The sequence below is a fragment of the Eubalaena glacialis genome, chromosome 15, assembly GCF_028564815.1.
Source record: "Eubalaena glacialis isolate mEubGla1 chromosome 15, mEubGla1.1.hap2.+ XY, whole genome shotgun sequence".
NCBI lineage: Eukaryota > Metazoa > Chordata > Mammalia > Artiodactyla > Balaenidae > Eubalaena > Eubalaena glacialis.
The window spans coordinates 2,965,581-2,987,207 of NC_083730.1; the positions used below are offsets into that span (position 1 = coordinate 2,965,581).

Below are 21,627 nucleotides of genomic sequence, written 5' to 3' on the forward strand. Positions count from 1 at the left end.
AAGTTACTTAAGACATAAATACTTATTGGACCTCTTAGATTTAACTACTTCAGAAAAAGAACTCTTAGTGTTTGGCTCAGTGAAAAACTTGCTGAGACACAGAGGCTAAGGAAGCTGCAAACCGAGAAAGGGAAAGCTGCCCTAAGCCAGCAGGCAGGGCCTAGACTCCCACTGTCACACCTGCATCCCCTGTCCACCTGAACCTGTCCTCACGCTTTTCTTCCAGGGTCAAAGGCAGAGGTATCTCTTCTGCTCACAACTCCCTTCTCCACCTACTCTCATAGGAAGTCAGTCCTTGCCCCTCCCAATGGAGACGTCTGAAGATGGATTATTAGAGCAATGTTAAATTCTTGAGTGTGATAACTGTTTTGTGATAATGAGGAAAAGTGTCTTTGTTTTTAGGGGATACAACTGAAGTATTTAGAGGTGCAGTAGTAACATGATGCCTGCAACTATTTCAAAAATGTTCGAAAATTCGAGGGGTGAGATCTGGTTTACTTTAAAACCCCCCACGTACTAGGTGAAAACAAAACAAAACCAAAAATCTGATCACCTAATTATTACTTATAGATGAGGTTGTACACCTGAAAACTCAAGAGAATCTGGTAGAATAGCAGGCTACAAAACTAATATACAAAAATGCACTGCTTTCCTATAGACAGATAACAAATAATACATATTTGAAAGACCCGTTAAATGATATTTTAAAAAAATATTAAAACATTTAAGAACAAATTTAAATAATGTGCTGAACCCATGTGAACAAAACATTACTGAATGTTTTGACAATAAAGATTCAATATTTTAAACATGTTCAATTCTCCCCTTTAACAATCTAAAAATTTAATGCAATCAAAATTAAAATACCAATTAATTTTTAATTAGGCAAAATTCTAAAGTCCACATTAATAATAAACCAGAAAAGTAAAATAAGAAACATACAAACATTTGTTTATCATTACAAAGAGAAATACAGCAAAGTTAAACTGGAAACCAAGAACGTGGTCCCAGGAATGGGGTGGGGTTACAGAAAGGAGCCAGTCTCCTGAGTGCCCCTTGTTTCTATCTTTTTGACGGCTACTACTTACTACCCTAATGTTCAAAGACTAACTCCCTGGCCCTCAATCCCTACTCTGCCTGCATGGGGCTGTCTCTGGTCGTACGAGCCCAACCCTAACTGAGGGCAGTAAACTGAGGGCCGCAGATCGTAAGAATGGGAAGGGGGCCTAAAAGAGAAAGCAAACGAATGCAACAACCCTGTACTGACTTCAAATCCGAAACGCGCTTCACGTACAGTGGTTTGGGCCAAGCAACTGTGAAACGACTTCCAGTGTTAACACAGGACCACCGAGCGCGTGAGGGGAGGGACGTGCGCGCTGCTGGGAGCCGCGTCCCGTTGTGGAGGAAGGGACACACAGCCAGGAACTGCGGGGCAGGTGGGCGCCCTGTGCAGAGGGACTGCGGTGGAGGAATGAGCGTGAACTCAGGATTTCTGAAATACAGGTGCGCCCTACACCTTGTGGACCTGCATTAGAAGACACGGTGGGAGTTTAAAAGATAGTGATTGTACACTTGGGAAGCATTTCTAAGCAAATCACAAGACCCAGAACCTGTCAATGAATAGACTGCTCACTGCGGCTACACACAAAGGGCAGAAACAACCCACACAGAGACCTGTTGAGTATGACACAGGTGTACACAATGCATACAATGTAACACCATGCGGCTGCTGGAACGATACCTAAGATAGAGTCACCTGAAGAAAAAGCACAGAATACTGCTATTGGGTGGTATTACTGGGGATGCAGAGATGTGTACGCGCACTGAAAGCCCCTGGGAGGACGCAGAAGAGACTGCTGTGCAGGCAGTTCCTGGGAGGAGGACTGAAAGTCGGGCCTGATGGAGACTTAAGTCTCACTCTCTAACCCTTTCTCTGCTGTCTGAGTCTCACTGTGTGAACTTATTCCAAAATTAAACACTTTCTGCCTTTTAATACGAAAACAATGGCCATTTCTGGACAGCGCTACAGCTGAGTGAGACAGGCAGGCCTGCAGTCTGCAGGAGAAGGTATAAAGCAGCTTGCGCTCTCGAAAACATAGCGTGGCATTCTATAAAGAACTTGAAAAAGCCTTGTTAATTCAGTAAATCCAACTCTAGGAATCTATCCTAATGAAACAATTAAAGATACATGCAAAGATGTATTATTTATAATACTGAAAAAGTATAAACAACTTAAAGGTTAAATAAAAAGGAAATGGTAAAAATATCATGATGTTATATCCAGATGCTGAAGATTTTAATAAAGCAATTGAAAATAGTGACATGGAGAAAACACTCATGATTCAGTAAGTGAAAGAGGAAAAGATGTATTCACAATGTATTAAAGGAAAAGAGTGGGTTACAAAACAGTATGTGTTTGCACTAAAAAAACTATCCTTAAGTATATGAACTATTATGGAAAGTATATGTATAGCCAAAAAAAAAAAAAAGCCTGAAAGACTACACAGCTGACCCTCGAACAACACAAGGGTCTAGAGCACCGAGCCCGCGCAGTTGAAAATTCGAGCATAACTTCAGGGCGGCCCTCCACGTCCACGGTTCCCCATCCTTGGAGCCAGCCGACTTTGCACCACGTAGTACTGTCATACACGCTGACTGAAAAACTCCACGCTTACGTGGACCCGCACAGTGCAGACCCGCGTCGTTCACAGGTCAACTGCATATGCGTTCTCTCCCACTGGTGTGGTTATTGGTTCTTTTATGTTACTTTTGTTAATCTTTCGTTTCTAACTTTTTCCAAAATAAACATGGATTACTTATACAATAAGATTTTAAAAGATAAAAATAAATTATTTTATATAAAAAATTAAAGACATAAAAAGAGGACACAAACCGATATACAAAGTATAATAAACTCAATTTTCAGGATGCAAATTTTATATATGCAATTTAAACACTGTATGTTTTTCTGTCTCAGGAGGAAACTATACCAAATAGTTATCTGTAATTATCCCTGGGTGACTGCTTTTTACATTTGCATTTCCCTAGCTTTCTATGGTAACAATGGGGGGTAATACTTTAAGCAACAGCCGTGTATACGTCACAGTGAGCCCGCCCGTCCCAAGAGCAGGCAGGCCTCTCTGGTGCACACCAGCGGCACGTCCCTGTCATCCTTCACTCTGTCCCAAGACTGGGCCTGTGGCCCTTTCAGGACTATTCACTGTGGTGCATAAACTGCTTTGGGTCATCATGAATTTCCTCTCTTCTCCCAAATTCCCATGTGTCAGGGGATCCAGGAGCCAAGCAAGGAGATTCTACCATCTTCAGAGGCAGAAAATTTACTTTTGGCCACTCAGAATCCTAAAAAAGTTAATTTTTATTAAGAAAAAAAGAGTGGGGGGCACCTCTGCCAGCCACTGTGGACATATTTTGATCCCCCAAATATACTACACACTAAAATGTCTCTGCCCCAAGGTGCTGACATGACCCCGAAATAAACACTTTACCAGTGACCTGGAGACTAGCCAAGGCAAATTTAATGATAACTGACTCCTTGAAACCTATACGAAAGGCTTTTTAAAACTAGTTTAACCCTAACATCCTCCTGACTAAGGATCAGATGCATTTTAAAAATCAGTGAACAAAGTATAGGCTGAAATAATTACCTCTTCCTTCTCATGCAGCATAACATGTGCTTTGAGACTAGCCACTCTGGAGAATTTCTTGTTACACACGGGACAGGTGGGATCCTCCCCATTGTGGGTACATTTGTGAAGTGTCAAGTTGAACTCAACATTAAAGGTTTGGGGGCACTGGTCACATCGATGTGGCTAGGTGGAGAAAAAAGTCGAGAAGCCACTGAAACACAATCTTTCCACAATCAATGTCATTCAAATATTAACAAGCACCATAATCCACAGATAAGCTTTCTAAGGAACTTCTGAAGTCCTTCTGGACCTGAAGTCAATAAATCCAAAACGCACACAGTAAAGCTCCTTACAGAATTTCTCAAAGGAGTATAAGGAGACACCACATCTATATAGAAAATATTTCTAATAAGAAATGCTGCATACAAATGTATCAGAATGTAGCCGCTATGAAAATAAAAGTGAGACACTTCAACGCATTCGGTGGGATTTCTTCCCTTCTTTTACGACAACTCCACTGCTGTAAACAAAATCACTTCAAGTAAACTAAGTAATTGTGAAAACTTTCACTAGATTTTAACAGAGTTGCTTATCCCCATCTAAAATTTCCCCCAAATGGAAGGTATTCTGCCACTTACTAGTAGAAAGATAAAGTAATCACTGGTATTTCTCTTGTAAATATCAAGACCCTAATGGGTCAGTCTTTTCAGATTTTTCAGCTTGGGAGAGTAACGCCAGTGGGTACTGGTGTCAGTACCACATTATCATAGTTACAGCAGCATCATTCATGCCGAAAGTAAGGCTGGAGTTGGTCAGATCCCGTCCTCCAGAAAAGAGATCCCTGGTGTTTTTCTGGTCTCAGATGGCTCACTAGCTTACATCCTCCTAACCTAGAGAAAAGTCAGCAATCACTCTTTTCACTGTAGTTTTAACTGCCACTTTCCAACCAACAGGCAGCTCATTCCATTAGGACACTAACACTCTTGACACACCCCACCAGGGGCACCGCAAGGGAGTTCAAATACCTATTTAAGGGGGTGCTGCTCCCTGCGGAAATAAGATCTAAAACATCTCAAATACCTTCTTAAAATGCAAGACCACTTAAAGGTACCACTCCCTGCTGGAGAAAGACACATCAAGATAAGGGAAATTGAAACTACTGAACAAAGTCATATTTTAAGATTATTTCTTTGTCCATTCATAAATAACTTCATTAGATTCACCAGACTAGCTCTCACTTTCTCTCATTATCTAATGATGGGTAGAAATACAACTACAACTAAAAACAAAACATCAAAATATTTATTTACATAATATGGAATGTTCCACAATTTAGGAATAAGAAAAATGTTTACATGTTGATTTTCACAATTCCTCCAGTTTCAACGCTCACATTTCTGACATCCCTTTTTAGAATACATACCTTGTCATTTCGCTCGTGATCCCTCATGTGGCGTTGAAACTGGGACTCTTTTGGAAAAGATAGCAGACAGATTTCACATTTATGGAAGTTTGGAACTTGATAGGCATAATTAGTGTTCTCCGCATTCAATGTTAAAACTCCATCTATAAAATTGCATAAGTATAAACAATAAATACCAGTTGTTATTCTCAGCACATAAATGAAACTAAATTATCTGGTTATTGTTTCGAAACCAAATTATGTCAGATTTATGAGAGATTTCAGATGAAATGAATGGTACCTTAAATTTTTTTAATGGACATGTTTTTAAGTTAGAAATGAGAAATGTTGAGATGACTGAGACATGGGGCTACAGGATTCTAACACCTGTGAACAGGATTGTTAGAAACCTGAAACTAAACTCCTGAGGCTTAATACCCACTCAACGACACACAAAAGCCATCGTGTTTCTTAACCTTGCCTGCCTGCTCAATACTATTTCTAAGTCACAACAAATCACAGAGGCACTTCTCCTCTAAGTCACTTTGAGCGTTCATCAATAACCCAGTTTCCTAAATCACTCAGTAAACAAAACTCTAGTAGAAATATAAAAGCTGATTCACAAATTCAATCTACCTCTGAAAACTGCTGCAAAGCAAGATAAAGTCAAAAAGGCAAAAACTTTTGTTCTCTCACACAGTTATGGTTTTAGGAAGGTAAAGGATTGCAGTGCTTTGAACAATCCTCAGGTTTTACAGTGTGCTTTCTAGTGTACAGTGTGCTTACATTTAGGTAAATGGCTATAAACTTAAAAGTATTTGCAAACAAGAATATGCAATAATCACAAAAATTTACCAAGAACGTCATAAAATAAAGACGTCCTAAACGTCTTCAATTCTTGAAAATAATACTCTAAGTCTTATAATTTCGGCACAAATAGACAATCCATATTAACTAGACAAAGACAGAAATATGTCACGTACAACTCTTTGTATCCAGCTTGACCCCAAAATATTAGAAATTTGGAAGTAGGGTGAGGGGTTAATTTTAAGACTCAATAAAACTCAGGAATGTCTTCTATTTCTCAAACGTCCATGTGGTGAACACAGCATTCCAGCATTTTCTCTAGACCTTTACATGCCTGTTCTGAGCAAATGGCCTGCAGTCCCCTGTTTGGCCAACAGTCCTCCTGGTCTACAGCAGAATCTGCTTAAAAGCAAGAGCTGTGAAATTCCAACGATGGGAGGTGGGGTGAAACCATGCTGGAGACAGAGCAGAAGGGGATGGAGAAAGCCGACAAGAGCGCCAAAAAATCCTCCCGGCAGATCCTCCAGTGAAGCGATTCCAGTTTTGAGAAATACTGATGTAATTCAAAAGACTGTAACTTCATTCAGAAACAAAGTGGATCTACTAAGGGAAAGATATACATAATTTTTATTCTATTTATTCTTAACTCTATCCACATTCAAAGCCCATACATTCAAAATCTCTACACCAAACTAATAACAAAATGTTGTATGACTCCCCAGGGCCAAATAAAATGATTGCTGGGACCACATTAATTGATATATTATTCCCTTTGGAAAAGTCTGTACTATGGGAAGAAACACTAAAGGCACAAGTAAAATATCTGTTGACAACTGTGTTTTAAGAACTCAGTAGTAAGTGTTTTAACCTAAAGCCGGAATACAATAAGAAAAGAGCCTCTCAACTTAATTTCTAAAACGCAAAATTAAAATGCTATTTCAGGATGCAGAATGAAACAATTTTCATAGCCTCTATGTTGAAACTACTTAATATGTTATCTAAAAATGAGAATTAATTTGATTTAATTAACTGCAATTGATAGATAAACCCCTGAGATAAAAAATTGTACATTTAAAACTGAAAAATGATGTCATTTTGCTTATGAATTAAGACTTTTCTAGAAAATAGTTTTATCCTAAGCAGCAAGACTTCGCTCTTTAACAAAGCTCCAAATGTAATAAAATGACTTTTTCAGTAGGTCCCTTCCTGCTGTTGATAACATAATATTAATTTGGTTCAAAGACACACTTAAAACAACAACAATTCAAATTACAGTGTAACTGGGAAGGAAAAAAACAAAACAAAACATGTTTTAGTTTCCACATTGAGTCTAATTTTAAAGTCCACAGCATCTCTAGACTTTCACTTTGCTTCGCGGCTGTTTCTCTCGGCACTGAGAGAGCAAAGTCTTTCTCCAGGGCTGGGGGGTGCTATCCCCACACTCGGTTTTCTTTCTGCTCAGAGTTGACCCTTTCTGGGAGAGTCCTAGGCCTCAAAACAACCCCTATTATGCACCAGCTCTTCAAGTTCGTTCTCATGTCTGGTCCCCAGAGTACTTGTTCAGAAAGAGGTCTATGAAATTCACGTATCCTTAGGATGGGCTTCAGGAGAGCCACCAACGCCAAGAAAACTACACGCCAACATACACGCGTGTGCACGTGTCCACTGTCGGGGGTGAGCGGTCTCTGCAGCCACAGGGCCCCCGGATCTCTAAGGGGCTAGGGACCTAAGTTAAGGTGTGATCAATTCACATCAGTCCTCCTGAGTATGGCTGCATTTTTAAGAGGCAGCTACAACTTCACATGAGACACTGGGCCGCACATATTCCTACTGCTTCCCCAGACAGAATGGGAATAAGCACAGAGCCGCCTGCATCTGGCAGGGCTCAAATCTAAGAGCTCATCCAGAACAGTACTTTTCACCTATGTGCTTCTGCCCTCCGAGAGGACGGGGAGGAATCGTCATGAGATCTCACTGGTGCAAGGAAGCCTCAGGAGGTAGGACCCCAGGCAGGACCCAGACTGTCCCCATACACACGTCCCCTCACACACATGTTCCCTCACACACAGACAGGCCCACCGCTCTCCTCAACTGCTCACCCTTCCTGCCACCAGGAACTCCACTTCACTATCAAAATTAAACAAAAACCGGTTTACGAAGATCAGAAATTGAGCACCTTTGCTTCCTTGAGAAAAACTTGAAGACCAGTTTCAAAATCAGTTTAACTCTTTACGTAGAGATTCTAAACAGTCTACAATAATAGTTGTGTCTCTACCACCCCAAAATGATAAAGCCTATCACAGAGTTGTGCAGATCAAACAAGATGACACTTCCTGGTGCTATGGGGACAAAAGCCTATCAACCGTCTCGGAGCACGGCCACCTCTTTAATGCTCGTCCTTGCTACTCAGTACCCTACCCATCACTCCAGACTGCGCTCTCCCATGGTAACTACCCGCAGGCAGGCCTGGCGTGTAACGGCGGGGACCAGATGAGCTGGCTTTCCAACTGCTCTTCCCAGACGGGCCCAGCACGTCAGGCCGGCCAGCTTATCTGCACGGCAAAGGTCGTCCACATCCCCAGTCGGAAGAACCTAGGTGTATCTCTTCTGCGCAAAATACCTACGATGTGACACCAAGTTCCAGCAAAACCTACTGCGTTTATAGCATTCAGGGATTTAACTCAAATTCGCATCTCTCGACTGAAACTCTTAAGCACTGTGCGTTTAAGATCTCAGCTACCCATAAATCCTGATGAGGCATTTTCAATTAAACCCCAAACTTTTAACCTGTTTTTATTTTTTGAATAAAAGTCGTTCCAAAATAGAGTTGCTCTCCCCATCCTCTGCCCTCAACAGGCACTAGCCTCACTTCCCTCTGTCCATCATTCCCTACATTCCTCCAAGAACCCAGCTCTGTAACCATCAACCACCTGCTCCCACTCTGTCACCCTCTGACACCACAATGCTCTCTGAAGTCACCAAGCAGGCCTCTGGGAAGTCTGACAGTCATCCCCCCTACTTCAAATCGGTACCACCTTGCCTCATCTCCACCATTCTTTCCCCTCATTTCTACTTTTTTTTAATTCCTTTCTACTTTCTTTTCTCCCATTTTCTACTGCTCCTCCCACACTTGTCAGCATTCAGGTTTTAGCACAGCTGAGCTTTTTTAGGTAAAACTCTGAAGTGAAATGGGCAAAACTAATCTAGGCTGTGAGATATCAGGACAGCGGTTAGTCTTACGAGGGTGCTGATTGGATGGAGCATAATGGGGATTTCTAGGGTGCTGTTAACGTCCCATTTCTTAATCTAAGAAATTATATAAATACTTATATGAATTATTAATATAACCCATATAATCTGGGTGATGATTATATGAGAAAGTTCTCCTTGTGAAAATTCACCAAACTGAACATAATTTCTATTCTTCTCTGTATATTGTATGTCTGCTTTGTCCCTGTATCTCCAAAGCGTCGTATGAGGCCTGGCATAGAATGGGTGCCTAACAAATATTTGCTAAACATGTGGAGATAAGACACAAGCTAATGACTTTTTGGGTCTCTTCCCAGCTGTTTGAGGCTCCAAGACCAGAATGTCTACTTCTACTTTTAGCCTCACTGACTCATGCTCTCCACCTCGAAATTACCTAACTTCGCTTTAATATTCTTCCAGCTTGTTATATATGCACTAACTGTTCTTATTTTGTACATATACTGTTGACCCCTGAACACCACAGGGGTTGGGCACAGATCCTCCAACAGGCAAAAATCCAAGAAACTTACAGTTGGCCGTCCATCTCCACAGTTCCTCCGAATCTACAGATCCAACCCACCACAAATATGTGGTACTGTAGTATTTACTACAGAAGACAATCTACATGTAAGTGGACCCATGCGGTTCAGACCCGTGTTGTTCAAGGGCCAACTGTATACCTTAGCCATTTGGTGGCTCCTAAGAGCCAGATGAAATGCACCTACGTTATTTTCTTTGTAGAATCTCTCTCAGAAAACTAAATACTCTGGGTTAACAGCACCAGCCATAAGCATCTGCTTTCCTCTAGGAAAGAACAAACATATGTCAACTCAAAAGTGTCTGCACCAAGAGAGGTGGGTAGTGTCAGGAAAGACCCTTGTACTTTTTGAATTTTACCTGTTATCTATTCAAATGCATTTATTTATACTATTAAGTAGGTACTCATTTGGAAATGAAATATACTCATATGGGAAAGTAATCCTCAAAATACAGACCATGGAAAAAGCAGTATGTTCTAGATGCTACCATTTCTTTAAAAAAGAAAGGAAGGGGCAGAGATATACTGTGCATTTGCTTACATGTGCATAAAATATCCCTGTAAAACTACAGGAAAAAAAAAAATATAGCATCAGTTGCCCATATAAAAGGCAACTATCTGACTAGGGAATGGAGCTGGGAAATGGCACTTCCTTATTTTTAAATTCTGAAACATTATAATGTATTAGCTATTCAAAAAGATTTAAATTAAAAAGTAAGAAATAAAATTTACTTGGGGGAAAAGGTGAGTTATATAGTCCATACCCTTGTTTTATAGCTAAGGAAAACAAGACCCCAGAGAAGTTAAGCTGCTTGGTCAAAAATCACACAATTAGCCAGTGACAGAACTAGGAGTAATTTTCAGCTTGTAATTAAGCATGCTTCCACGACTCTTAAGGTCATGGTGTCTGAGATGAGACCCCACTTTCTACCTTGTGCCTAGTGCAAAAACAGCAGATGAACTTGGATTTTATCAACAGAATCTCATACCAATTGTAAGCCTAAGCCTGTTTATGTTCTTTCAGTATAAAATATATTCAACTGAGAGCCTAGCCACAGTCCCTAGTTGTCAAAACCATGAGTAGTTTCAATGAGACAAAACACTGGTACTGGTGCCATGGTAAACGATATGAAATATATCCGTGACAGTTAAAGACAAATAGTTGGTCAGAAACTCATGAACAGTCCCTAATAGGGCCAGGTTGCTCCTATTCTTACAGCCAAGGCTTCCCAGGAACAAGTTCAGCTTTACTTAGATGTGCTTTCAATGCCTGTTCTGGCAGTATCTGTATGTGTGACGTCTTCTTTTCATGCCTCAGTTGACTGTATTTTCTCTTATTATTTTTAAAAGGAATATCAACCCTCTTTCACATATTTGCTTTTATCACCTATAAATTTTTATTTTTAAAGAAAGACTTTAAACTCATGTAGATGTACATTCAGACTTACACATACATTACCCAAATTTAACAAAACTAAGTATGTTAAAATTATAACAAAATAAAACCCTAGTTATCTATAGCCTCACCTTCTGGCTAAAACACAGAATTCTAGGCTCAAGGTCTGAACGTAACAGAGCTTTTCTGAGAATGATCCAGCGGTGCACTGCTGAGTATGATGCAAAAAATTAATTTTCTATACATATGTAGGATAATTCCTTGTCGATCTGTTTGCTGTCACTATTCTGTTTTTCATCTCCACAAACATACAATTTATGGCAGCACCGCAACAGCAATAAGCAGAGCTAGACAGTGCCGTGGAGAACTGTGGAGAGTTCATTCCGAGAAGCAGTCCCAATTTCCAATAAAATATGCATGCGCCTTACATGCTATTATTAATGTATGTATCTTAATACAGAGGTATCTACAGATTAAAATATGGGTCACAGGTCACAGACCAGGGAGACAGTGAAGTCTCAAGAGTGGTCTCAGTCCTGCCGACGGTTAGTGAGGGGGTCTCTGCAACCCAGACGACCGCTCAGTTCAAAGATGAGCGTGATTTCCGTGTTGCCTACTCGACAGGGTTGTTGTGAAGATCCAAGTTACAATAAATGTGAAGGAAAAATATTTTTTAAAAAGGTAAAATGCACGCCCAAGAGGATGGTTAAAATTAAAGACAGACAAAACCAAGGATTTATGAGGATATGGAGCGACTGGAAGTTTCATATACTGCTAGAAAGAGTGAAAACTGACCAAAAGAAGTCAGACATGAGAAAACATTCCATATGATTTCACCTTATAAAGTTCAATAAATGGGCAAAACTAATCTAGGCTGTGAGATATCAGGACAGCGGTTAGTCTTACGAGGGTGCTGATTGGATGGAGCATAATGGGGATTTCTAGGGTGCTGTTAACGTCCCATTTCTTAATCTAAGAAATTATATAAATACTTATATGAATTATTAATATAACCCATATAATCTGGGTGCTGATTATATGAGAAAGTTCTTGCTGTGAAAATTCACTGAACTGAACATAATTTCTATTCTTCTCTGTATGTTATATATCAATAGAAGGTTTACCCCAACGTAAAGTGCTATAATATGCAACTTTCCTTTTTATTCCTGTTTTTTCTTCCAGATTGGGGTCAACTAACTAGGGTCTAGCCTTTCTGGTAAGCAGAGTCTCATGGAACACAGCCACGCTCACTGGTTTACGTATTACCGTGGCAGTTTTGGGGCTGCGACAGCAATTCAGAGTTACAGCAGAGACCTTAACACCCACAAAGTCTAAAACATTTACCATCTGGCCCTACAGAAGAAGCCTGCTACCCCTGCCCCAGAGGGTAAACCGGGGTTCCATACCAGCCAGCCAGCACTACTGCAATCCCTGCAATGTCTGTTACCCTCCAAGCTCCGTGGCACCCCAGGGACATCCCAGAGTGATAAAGGCATAAAGGGCTGACATACACCATGCTTTACCTTCTACAATAAATAGCCTTAATATTTACTTAGGCATCATCTCCTTAAAACTAAGACCTTTGTCTTAGTCATGGGATAGAAAGACTGGACATTCCCCTAAATAATAATTTTCAGAAAATTAATACAATAAAGGCAGCTATCTCTGTATTTCACCATTCTGCCCGATACCTATGTACTTCACTCCATGTCTTCTTACCCCACCCGCTAAAGGCCTTCTGCCAAGCATTTTCAATAAATGCAACAATGAGCATCAGGGCCTTGGTTTGCTACACAATGATTAGCAATCACATATTTCCTAAAAATGTGCAGAGATAGTGTTTTCTAAGCGTGACAAGTGTACCACCAGCAGTCTGTGAGGCGATTTTAGGCAGCACAAGAAGAACTCTACATATTTATTGTAAAATGTCTTAGTATAAAGTATACTTGAAATTTAGTATGAGGTGCTAGCACATGGATAGACATACAGACCAATGGAATAGAACTGAGAGTCCAGAAACAAACCCATACTTCCATCGTGAACTGATTTTTCAACAAGGGGGCCAAGACCATTCACTGAAAGAGCAGTCTCTTCAGCGAATGGTTCTGGGACAAGCGGATATCCACGTGCAAAAGAATGAAGGTGGACCCTCACTCCACACCACACACAAAAAATAGCTCACAATGGATCAAAGACATCAATTTAAGAACTAAAGCTATAAAACTCTCAGAAGAAGACAAAAGGAAAAAGCTTAATGACTGTGGAGTGGCGACAGTTTCTTAAATATGACACCAAAGAAAAAGTAGATAAATTGGACTTCATCAAAATTTAAAACCTTTGTGCATCAAAGGATGCTATCAAGAAAGTAAAAAGACAAGCTACAGAATGGAATAAAATATTTGTAAGTCATATATCTGATAAGGGCCTAGTATCCAGAATATATAAAGAATTCTTACAAAAGCCACAAAAAACAAACAACCCAATTAAAAAATGAACATAGGATTTGAACAGACATTTCTCCAAAGATACACAAATGGCCAACATGAAGAGATGCTCAGTGTCATTAATCATTACGGAACTGACAAGCTGATTCTAAAATCTAGATGAGGGACTTCCCAGGTGGTCCAGTGGGTACGACTCCGTGCTCCCAACGCAGGGGGCCCTTGTTCGATTGCTGCTCGGGGAACTAGATCCCACATGCATGCTGCAACTAAGAGTTCACATGCCACAACTAAGAAGCCCGCATGCTGCAATTAAAAGATCCCGCATGCCGCAGCTAAGACCCGGCACAGCCTAAATAAATATTTTTTAAAACCTCTCAAATCATATCAAAAAAAATTTTTTAAATAAAATCTAGATGAAACTGAGAAGTACCAAAAATTATCAGGATAACCATGAAAATGAAAACCAAAGTAGAGGACTTACATTTACACTACCAGATACCAAAACTTGGACTAAAAGTAATTAAGACAATAAGAAATTGAATAGGCAGAAACCAAAAAACAATGGAAGAGAACTGAATGCAAAAACAATTCTTCACCTCCATAGTCACCTGATTTACAACAAAGGTGATACTACAGTACAACAAAGGATGATCTTTTCAATAAATAGTGCAGATTAATTAGACATCCACATGTAAAAAGTCTTGACCTTTCCACCATAAACAAAAATCAACTTCGGTTGGTGTATCAATCTAAACAAAAATCAACTTCGGTTGGTGTATCAATCTAAAGGTGAGAAGTAAAACAATAAAGCTTCTAGATGAAAACATAGGAAAACGTCTTCATGATTATAATTGTCAAAAATTGCTTAAACAGGTCCCAAAAGTACTATGCATAAAGGAAAGGACTGATAAATTGGACAACATTAAGGTTAAAAACTTCTTTCATGAAAAGATTATCCCTGAAAGAGTGAACACAAAAGTACAAAGAACTCATATGCAGTATACATAAAGAACTCCTATGGATCAATAATAAAAATACATGTTAACTCTTCACCAAAAATATACAGATGACAAGCATATGAAAAGTTGCTCAATATCATAAGTCATAAGGGAAATGCAAATTAAAACAATGAGATACCCAATAACACACACCTATTAGAAAGGCTAAAAATCCAAAATAATCAATAATACCAAATGCTGACAAGGATGTAGAACAACAGGAACTCCCATTCATTGCTTGTGAGAACACAAAATGGTGCAGCCACTGTGGAGAAGTTTGGCAATTTCTCACAAAGCTGTTTATAGTCTTACCGTTTGATCTAGCAATCATGCTTCTTGGCATTTACTCAAATGAGCTAAAATCTTATGCCCTCACAAAAACCTGCACATGAATGTTTACACCAATTTTATTCATAATTACCAAAAACTGGAAGCAACCAAGATGTCCTTCAAAGTGTAAACAAATATACTGTGGTACGTCCACATAATGAATATTACTCAGCAATAAAAAGAAATGAGCTATATCAAGCCATCAAGAGACATGGAGAAATCTAAAAGAAATGAGCTATATCAAGCCATCAAGAGACATGGAGCAATCTCAAATGCACACTGCTTAGTAAAAGCCAGTCTGAAACGGCTACATACTATATGATTCCAACTATATGCCGTTCTGGAGCAGGCAAAACTATGAAGACAGTGAATCCTAATGTAAACTATAGACTTTATCTATAATAATGAATCAAAATTGGTTCATTCACTAAAACAAGATGTTAATAACGGGAGGCTGTGAGGAGAAAAATAAGGAGCATAGTATACAGGAACTCCAAACTATCGGCTGAACTCTGAGCAAGCCTAAAAACTGCTCTAAAAAGTCTACTAACTAAAGACAAACAAACATTCAACTCAGTAGGAAAATGGGAAAAGACTTAAACAAGAGCTTCACGAAAGAGAACAAATGGTTAATAAACATAAAAACCTTATTAGCACAGAACTGCAAATTAAAAATCAAAATGAGATAACACTACACATACCAGGAGGGCTAAGATATTAAAAGGACAGACAATGCCAAGTGCAAAGACAAAGACTACAGAGCAAATGGAAGGTTAATCCCCTGCTGGTGGGAGAGTAAACTGGTACAATCACTCACCACTGCCCACCATGACCCAGAAATGCATAAAGGTTCCTAGCAGCATTTATTTGTAATAACCCAAAACTGGAAACAACCCAAATATCTATAGTAGAGAGGATAAATTAAATGATAGTATGTTCATACAACAGAATACTATATAACTATGAAAAATGAACAAATTTCTGCTATATAATAACAAGGATAATCTCATAAAAACAAATACTGAATGAATGAAGCCAGAAACAAAAGGGTACATACTATGAACTCAATTTAGTTCAAAAACAGCTAAACCTAATCTACGGTATCAAAAGAGGACAGTGGGGGTGAGCAGGTAATAGAGAGAACAATGGGAACTTTTAAGGTACTGCTAATGTTCTGGCTACATATGGAAATTCATGAAGTTTTTCACTTAAAATCTACACACTTTTCTACACAGATGTTCTATTCAATTAAATTAGGCACCCAAATACAATAATAAAGGGGTTTCAAAAAACACATTTCTGGCTTCTCCTGAAAAAAAATCATTAGCTATGGCAATAATTAAATGGAGCAAAGTAGGAGCCTGCCCCTGTGGAAAAAACAGGAACTCTAATTCTCCGAAACCCCAGAGCCAGCTATTAACTGCTATCACCCACTACCTTTAACTGCCTCGCTAGCTTGCATTAGTGTCTGAGGTTTTGAATTCAGTTAAAGAATTGAGGTATTAAGAGAGCACAGTCTGTTCCTGCAGTTTATTAGATTACATACATTTTTCATTTTAACCCAGAAAAGCAACAGGTTTCACGTTCGCTGAGAGAAATGCTAGGGGAAGGCACCCAGCCTCCCTCCCTCCCTCCTTCCGAGCAGAGTGGCCTCAGCCTTGACCACACAGTGGAGTCTCCTGTGAGCTTTAAAAGCCGTGATGCACCCATAGGCTCGGATGTCACTGGATGAGGCCCGGTCATCGAGAGCTTTAAAAGCTCCCCACATGACTCCATAATGCGCTCCAAGGGTGAACACCACCACCCGAGGCCTTGCTGCGATATTTCACGTGAGAGAGTTCTACCACAAAAAAGAAGTTTGAAAAATACTGCTAATTCCTTGAGCACTGTCTTTGCGTATGGAGACAATGTAAAAACGCTAATATACATTAAGCATTTTAAAACTGCTGAATTGACCCTATCTAACGAAGAATTAGGTTTACTATGGTTTTCCCAGGCTAGGTTTGTGTCAAAGACCAAGATTTTGAACCCATGTTAACTCATTACTTGATGCCAGGATCATAAAATCTTTAGATTTTGTGTCTTATCTAATCACACTTTCTTCAAAATACTAAACACTCCAAGTTTCTGTCTACCTAAAAAGTTCGATTATGGAGAGTACAGGTTGCTCCTTTCTGAAGAAATCTTTTCATCCTTCAATACCTGATATTGATAGAAAGTAATTATTTAAAGCAGAATCTATCTCTCCTTAACTGTTACCCACCAATGACACCTAGTTTTACCAGGGAAGCAGAGTCCCCTTAAAGCCTCAGAGCACTTTCCCTGCTGCCCTGTAAGAAGTTCAAGCTCCACTTCTGTTAGCTATGCTAGCAGTCTCCTCCCCTTGAAGGAAGATTACAGAGTTCCTGAATTCATCAGAGAAAATATAAAATGGCCTGAATTGGTAATCTGAGCAAGAAAGGAATTGTTTATTCGTTTGGCTCAAGGTCTGCCTGTCTCAGCTCTCTGGAAATGAGGTATTACAAATATCCCTTCAACAGAAAACAGAAACTTAGCAGGAGGCCAACTAAAGGTTCAAGCTAGGGAGAAAAGGTTTGCACCATTCTATTGGAAAAACAGAAGCCATACAAGATCCCAAGATGTAGTTTCCATCCAGATCACATTATGGCTTATCAAGAGTAAACTAAAATAACAATGATAAAAAAAATCCTATCTCACTCATCTTTATATTCCCAGGACAGTGCCAGGCACAAAGGCAAGTGCTCAACAAACGTTCCCCCATCAATTTATGTAATAGACGAGGCTTACTTCTTTACTTATGTCCTAAAGCTAATTATTACTTTAAGAAACGTTTTTATGCTACTGACAAGGGATTAATCTCCAAAATATACAAACAGCTCATACAGCTTAATATCAAAAAAACATACAACCCAATCAAAAAATGGTCAGAAGACCTAAATAGACATTTCTCCAAAGAAGACCTAGAGACAGCCAACAGGCACATGAAAAGATGCTCAGTATCGCTAATGATTAGAGAAATGCAAATCGAAACTACAATGAGGTATCACCTCACACCAGACAGAACGGCCATCATCAAAAAGTCTACAAATAACAAATGCTAGAGAGGGTGTGGAGAAAAGGGAACCCTCCTGCACTGTTGGTGAGAATGTAAATTGATACAGCCACTATGGAAAACAGTATGGAGGTTTCTTAGAAAACTAAAAATAGAGTTGCTATATGATCCTGCAATCCCACTTCTGGGCATGTATCCAGAGAAACTCTTAATTCGAAAAGATACATGCACCACAATGTTCATAGCAGTTCTATTTACAATAGCCAGGACATGGAAGCAACCTAAATGTCCATCAACAGAGGAATGGATAAAGAAGATGTGGTACATATATACAACGGAATATTACTCAGCCACACACACAAAAAAAAAAGAATGAAAGAATGCCATCTGCAGCAACGTGGATGGACCAAGAGATTATCATACTAAGTGAAGTTAAGTTAGAGAAGGACAAATATCACATGATATCATTTATATGTAGAATCTACAAAAAAAAATGATGCAAATGAACTCATTTACAAAACAGAAATAGACTCACATACATAGAAAACAAACTTATGGTTACCAAAGGGGATTGGGGGTGAGGGGGAGAGATAAACTAGGAGTTTGAGATTAACATATTCACACTACTATATATAAAACAGATAAACAACAAGGACCTAACTGTACAGCACAGGGAACTCCACTCGATATCTTATAATAACCTATAATGGAAAAGAATCTGGAAAAGAATATATGTATATGTATAACAATCACTTTGCTAAGTTGCATTAAAAAAAAAAAAAGGAAATGTTTTTGAGCAGGCCTCCTCCTCCTCATTTCTGGGGGTTCCAGTCTTGACATCATTTTCCTTGGGAAGCCTAGACCACCAGTGCCTGTTATCTGCTGCCATCAACAGTGTTCCTGCCGTCAGAGGACACACACTGTCCTGAGACCCAAGGCAGAGACCTCGTCTCTCTTCTTAAACCCTGCACCCTCAGCCCCTAGCACAGTGCCCACCTATGACAAGAAGTGCTTCAAAATGCTAGCTGAATAAATGAATTAACCCACATGTAGGGCTTTATAGTTATGAAGGCAGAGCAACGCAATGGACCCTTTGGACTCAAAGGTAGATTCAAATCCAATTCTGACACTTACTAGCTGGGTAGACCTTCCCTATCACTTAACCTCTCTGAGCCTCATTTCCCCTATAAAAATACAGGGGAAATATAGGTGTTGTGTAAAAATCCCCACCTCCTACCTTCCACGTTTTTCTTAGAATAAAATTCATAATGAGTGACACAGAAAAACAAACAAAATAATTTCAGATTATGAGAAACATCAAAATCGTAAACTGTTAGAGCAACAGTCCCCAAACCTTTTGGTTTCAGAACCCCTTTATATTCTTAAACATCACTGAGGACCCCAAGACCTTAACTTTCTACAGGTTAGACCTACTGACAACTGCCCTGTTAGAAATTAAAACTGAGCAACTTTCAAAACACTTATTCACTGAGAAATAAATCTATTACATGTTAACATAAATACATATCTTTGTGAAAAACATACTCTCCAAAAAAATAGTAAGAGGAGTTTTCACTTTTGTACATCTGTTCAAGGTCTCCTTGAACAGAAGACAGGTGGATGCTCCTATCTGCTTCTGCTTTCTCTCTGTTGCAATACGTTGTTTTGAGTGAAATACACGAGCACAGCGCAGCCTCACAGGGTTGGGCGTCGCCACCATGGCTCCTGCTAAAGAGTCAGCAGTTTCACCCCTAATGGCCTGTGTATGATCAGTGCAATTGTGAACCAAGTGAAAAAGCCCAACGGACTTACTATCACTACAAGAGCATTTACCTTGCAGATGCCTGAAACTGTCTCCAGAACTCCCAGGGGTCCATGAACCAACTCTGAGAACCACTGTGGTAGAGAATGACTGGGGTAAGGCAGGGAAAGCAACGTTCAGAAAGGTCTGAGGAAGGAGGCCTCTCTCAGGAAGCTGAAGCCCAGAAAGAGCGAGGGGTGGATTCTCAGAATAGAGAACAGCAAAGGCCCTGAGGCAGAAACAAACGTGGCCTCGTCCAGGAACAAAGGACTGGGGGCCAGGAAAGAGAATGGAGGCAGACGAAGGCCAGATCAATCAGGATCCCGCAAGGAGTGGGGCTGTAAGTTAAAGGGATGAAGGATCCTTCGGACAGTTCGGACCGGGGTGTGGCCATCTTATTTACATTTGAGAGAGAGGCCTCCGGCTGACAGGTGATGGAGACCAGTCAGCAGGCTCCCACCGAGGCCCGCCTCGCAGTCACACTGGAGAGGGAGTGAGTAGGGCCGACTGAAAACACGCCTCTGAGGGAGAAGCTACAAAATTACGAAACGCCTTGGGGAGTAAGGCAAAGAATTATTTTTCAGTTTGGGACCTGAAAAAGCAGGTGAACGGTGATGCCATTTGGTCAGACGGGAAAGACGGGGGGAAGAAGAGGTCCCAGCTGTATTCCAATGTAAAGTTCACATTCTTCCTCTACCCTAAGCCTCTTCCAAGTAACTAAGAACTGGGGGACACTGCACTTTACGTTATTTTGTGCATAAATCATACTGACGAAAAAAAAATTAACGCTGACCAAAATAAGGCCCGATCAGGCAGCGAGGCCTTTAAGACCTCCTTCCAGACACCATCAGCCACTAACGAGAACTCTGAGCAGCCACGAGCCAACTACAAACGTGCACACCTGGACTGTTCTCCAGCGACACCTCTTCCGCGGAAACTCGCGGGCGCTGCACCCCGGCTCCCATGCCCGTGAACTTCAGCAACTGCAGTCAGAGCACTGACAACGCCGCTAAGCTGACACCTAGTCTCTCCCCTCTCTTCCCAAACGCCGCAGCGGCAAAATGGAACGGACGCAACGGCCTTCCTTTCCAGACACGACCTCTTTCTCTTCCGAAACCCGGGGCGCCCGCCCGCCTGGGTCCCGAGCCTCAGGGGAGGGTGACGCTGGGCCACCGAGCCCGGCCCGGAAGACGGTGCACCTGGACGCGAGCCCCGCACGGTCTCGGCCCACGTGTCACCGCGGGGGGACCCGCTCCCGAGCCCCCCGCGGGCGCCCCCCCGGGGCCGCGGCAGCTCGCGGTCGGGCCGGGCCCGCCACCCCCGGGGACGCACACCGGGCCGGCGCCTTCTCGTCAGAAAGGCCTCCCACGACCTGCGGCAGCCGGGCCGGGAGGGCGGCGGGCGGGGGAGCGGGAGGAAGACGCCGAGGACGGGGGAGGAGGACGGGGTGGGGAGGGGGGAGGAGGAACGGGGGGGAGGAGAAGAGAGAAGTGAGGAGAGAGAAGAGGAGGGCGGCGGCGCGCGCCTCGCCCCCGGCCCCGCCGCCCGCCCGCGCGGCCCAGGAAAGTAGGCCCAGCCCGGCGGAGGGGCCGGCCGCGCCGCGCCGGTATCATTCCGCCCGCACCCTGCGACCCGGCAGTCGGGCGGCGGCGGCGGTGGCGGCGGCGGTGGCGACGGTGGCGGCGGCGGGGCACCCACCCCGGCCCGGGCCTGGCCCCCGGCCCCCGACCCAGGCCCGCTCCGCCGCCCCCGGCCCGGCCCGCTCCCGGCTCCCCCCGCGCCGCATCGGGGGACTATATTCGCGCGGAGCGGCACAGCGCGGCCGGCCCGGGGCCGCTTACCGGTGTCGCCGCGCGCCTTGCTCTCCTTGGGCTTCGGGGGGCGGCCCCGCGGCATCGTCGGCGGCGGCGGCGGCGGCCCACCCCTCGGCCGCACACACACT

At 41.8% G+C, this 21,627-nt stretch overlaps 1 protein-coding gene across 5 annotated transcripts in view; it reads right to left on the bottom strand.

The window, feature by feature from the left end:
- The window catches only part of ZNF236 (zinc finger protein 236), a 96,519-nt gene extending 74,892 nt beyond the window's left edge, over positions 1-21,627 (bottom strand). For 2 of the 5 annotated variants that reach the window (XM_061169368.1, XM_061169372.1), the window contains exons 1-3: positions 20,587-20,916; positions 5,071-5,213; positions 3,666-3,830 (exon numbers count right to left, since the gene is read on the bottom strand). In XM_061169368.1, coding sequence (XP_061025351.1) covers positions 3,666-3,830; positions 5,071-5,213; positions 20,587-20,650 — 372 coding nt within the window. In that variant the 5' untranslated portion in view covers positions 20,651-20,916. Of the gene's footprint in view, positions 1-3,665; positions 3,831-5,070; positions 5,214-20,586; positions 20,917-21,526 lie in introns of those variants that run through there. The other 3 variants (XM_061169371.1, XM_061169369.1, XM_061169370.1) reach the window with 3 other exon arrangements.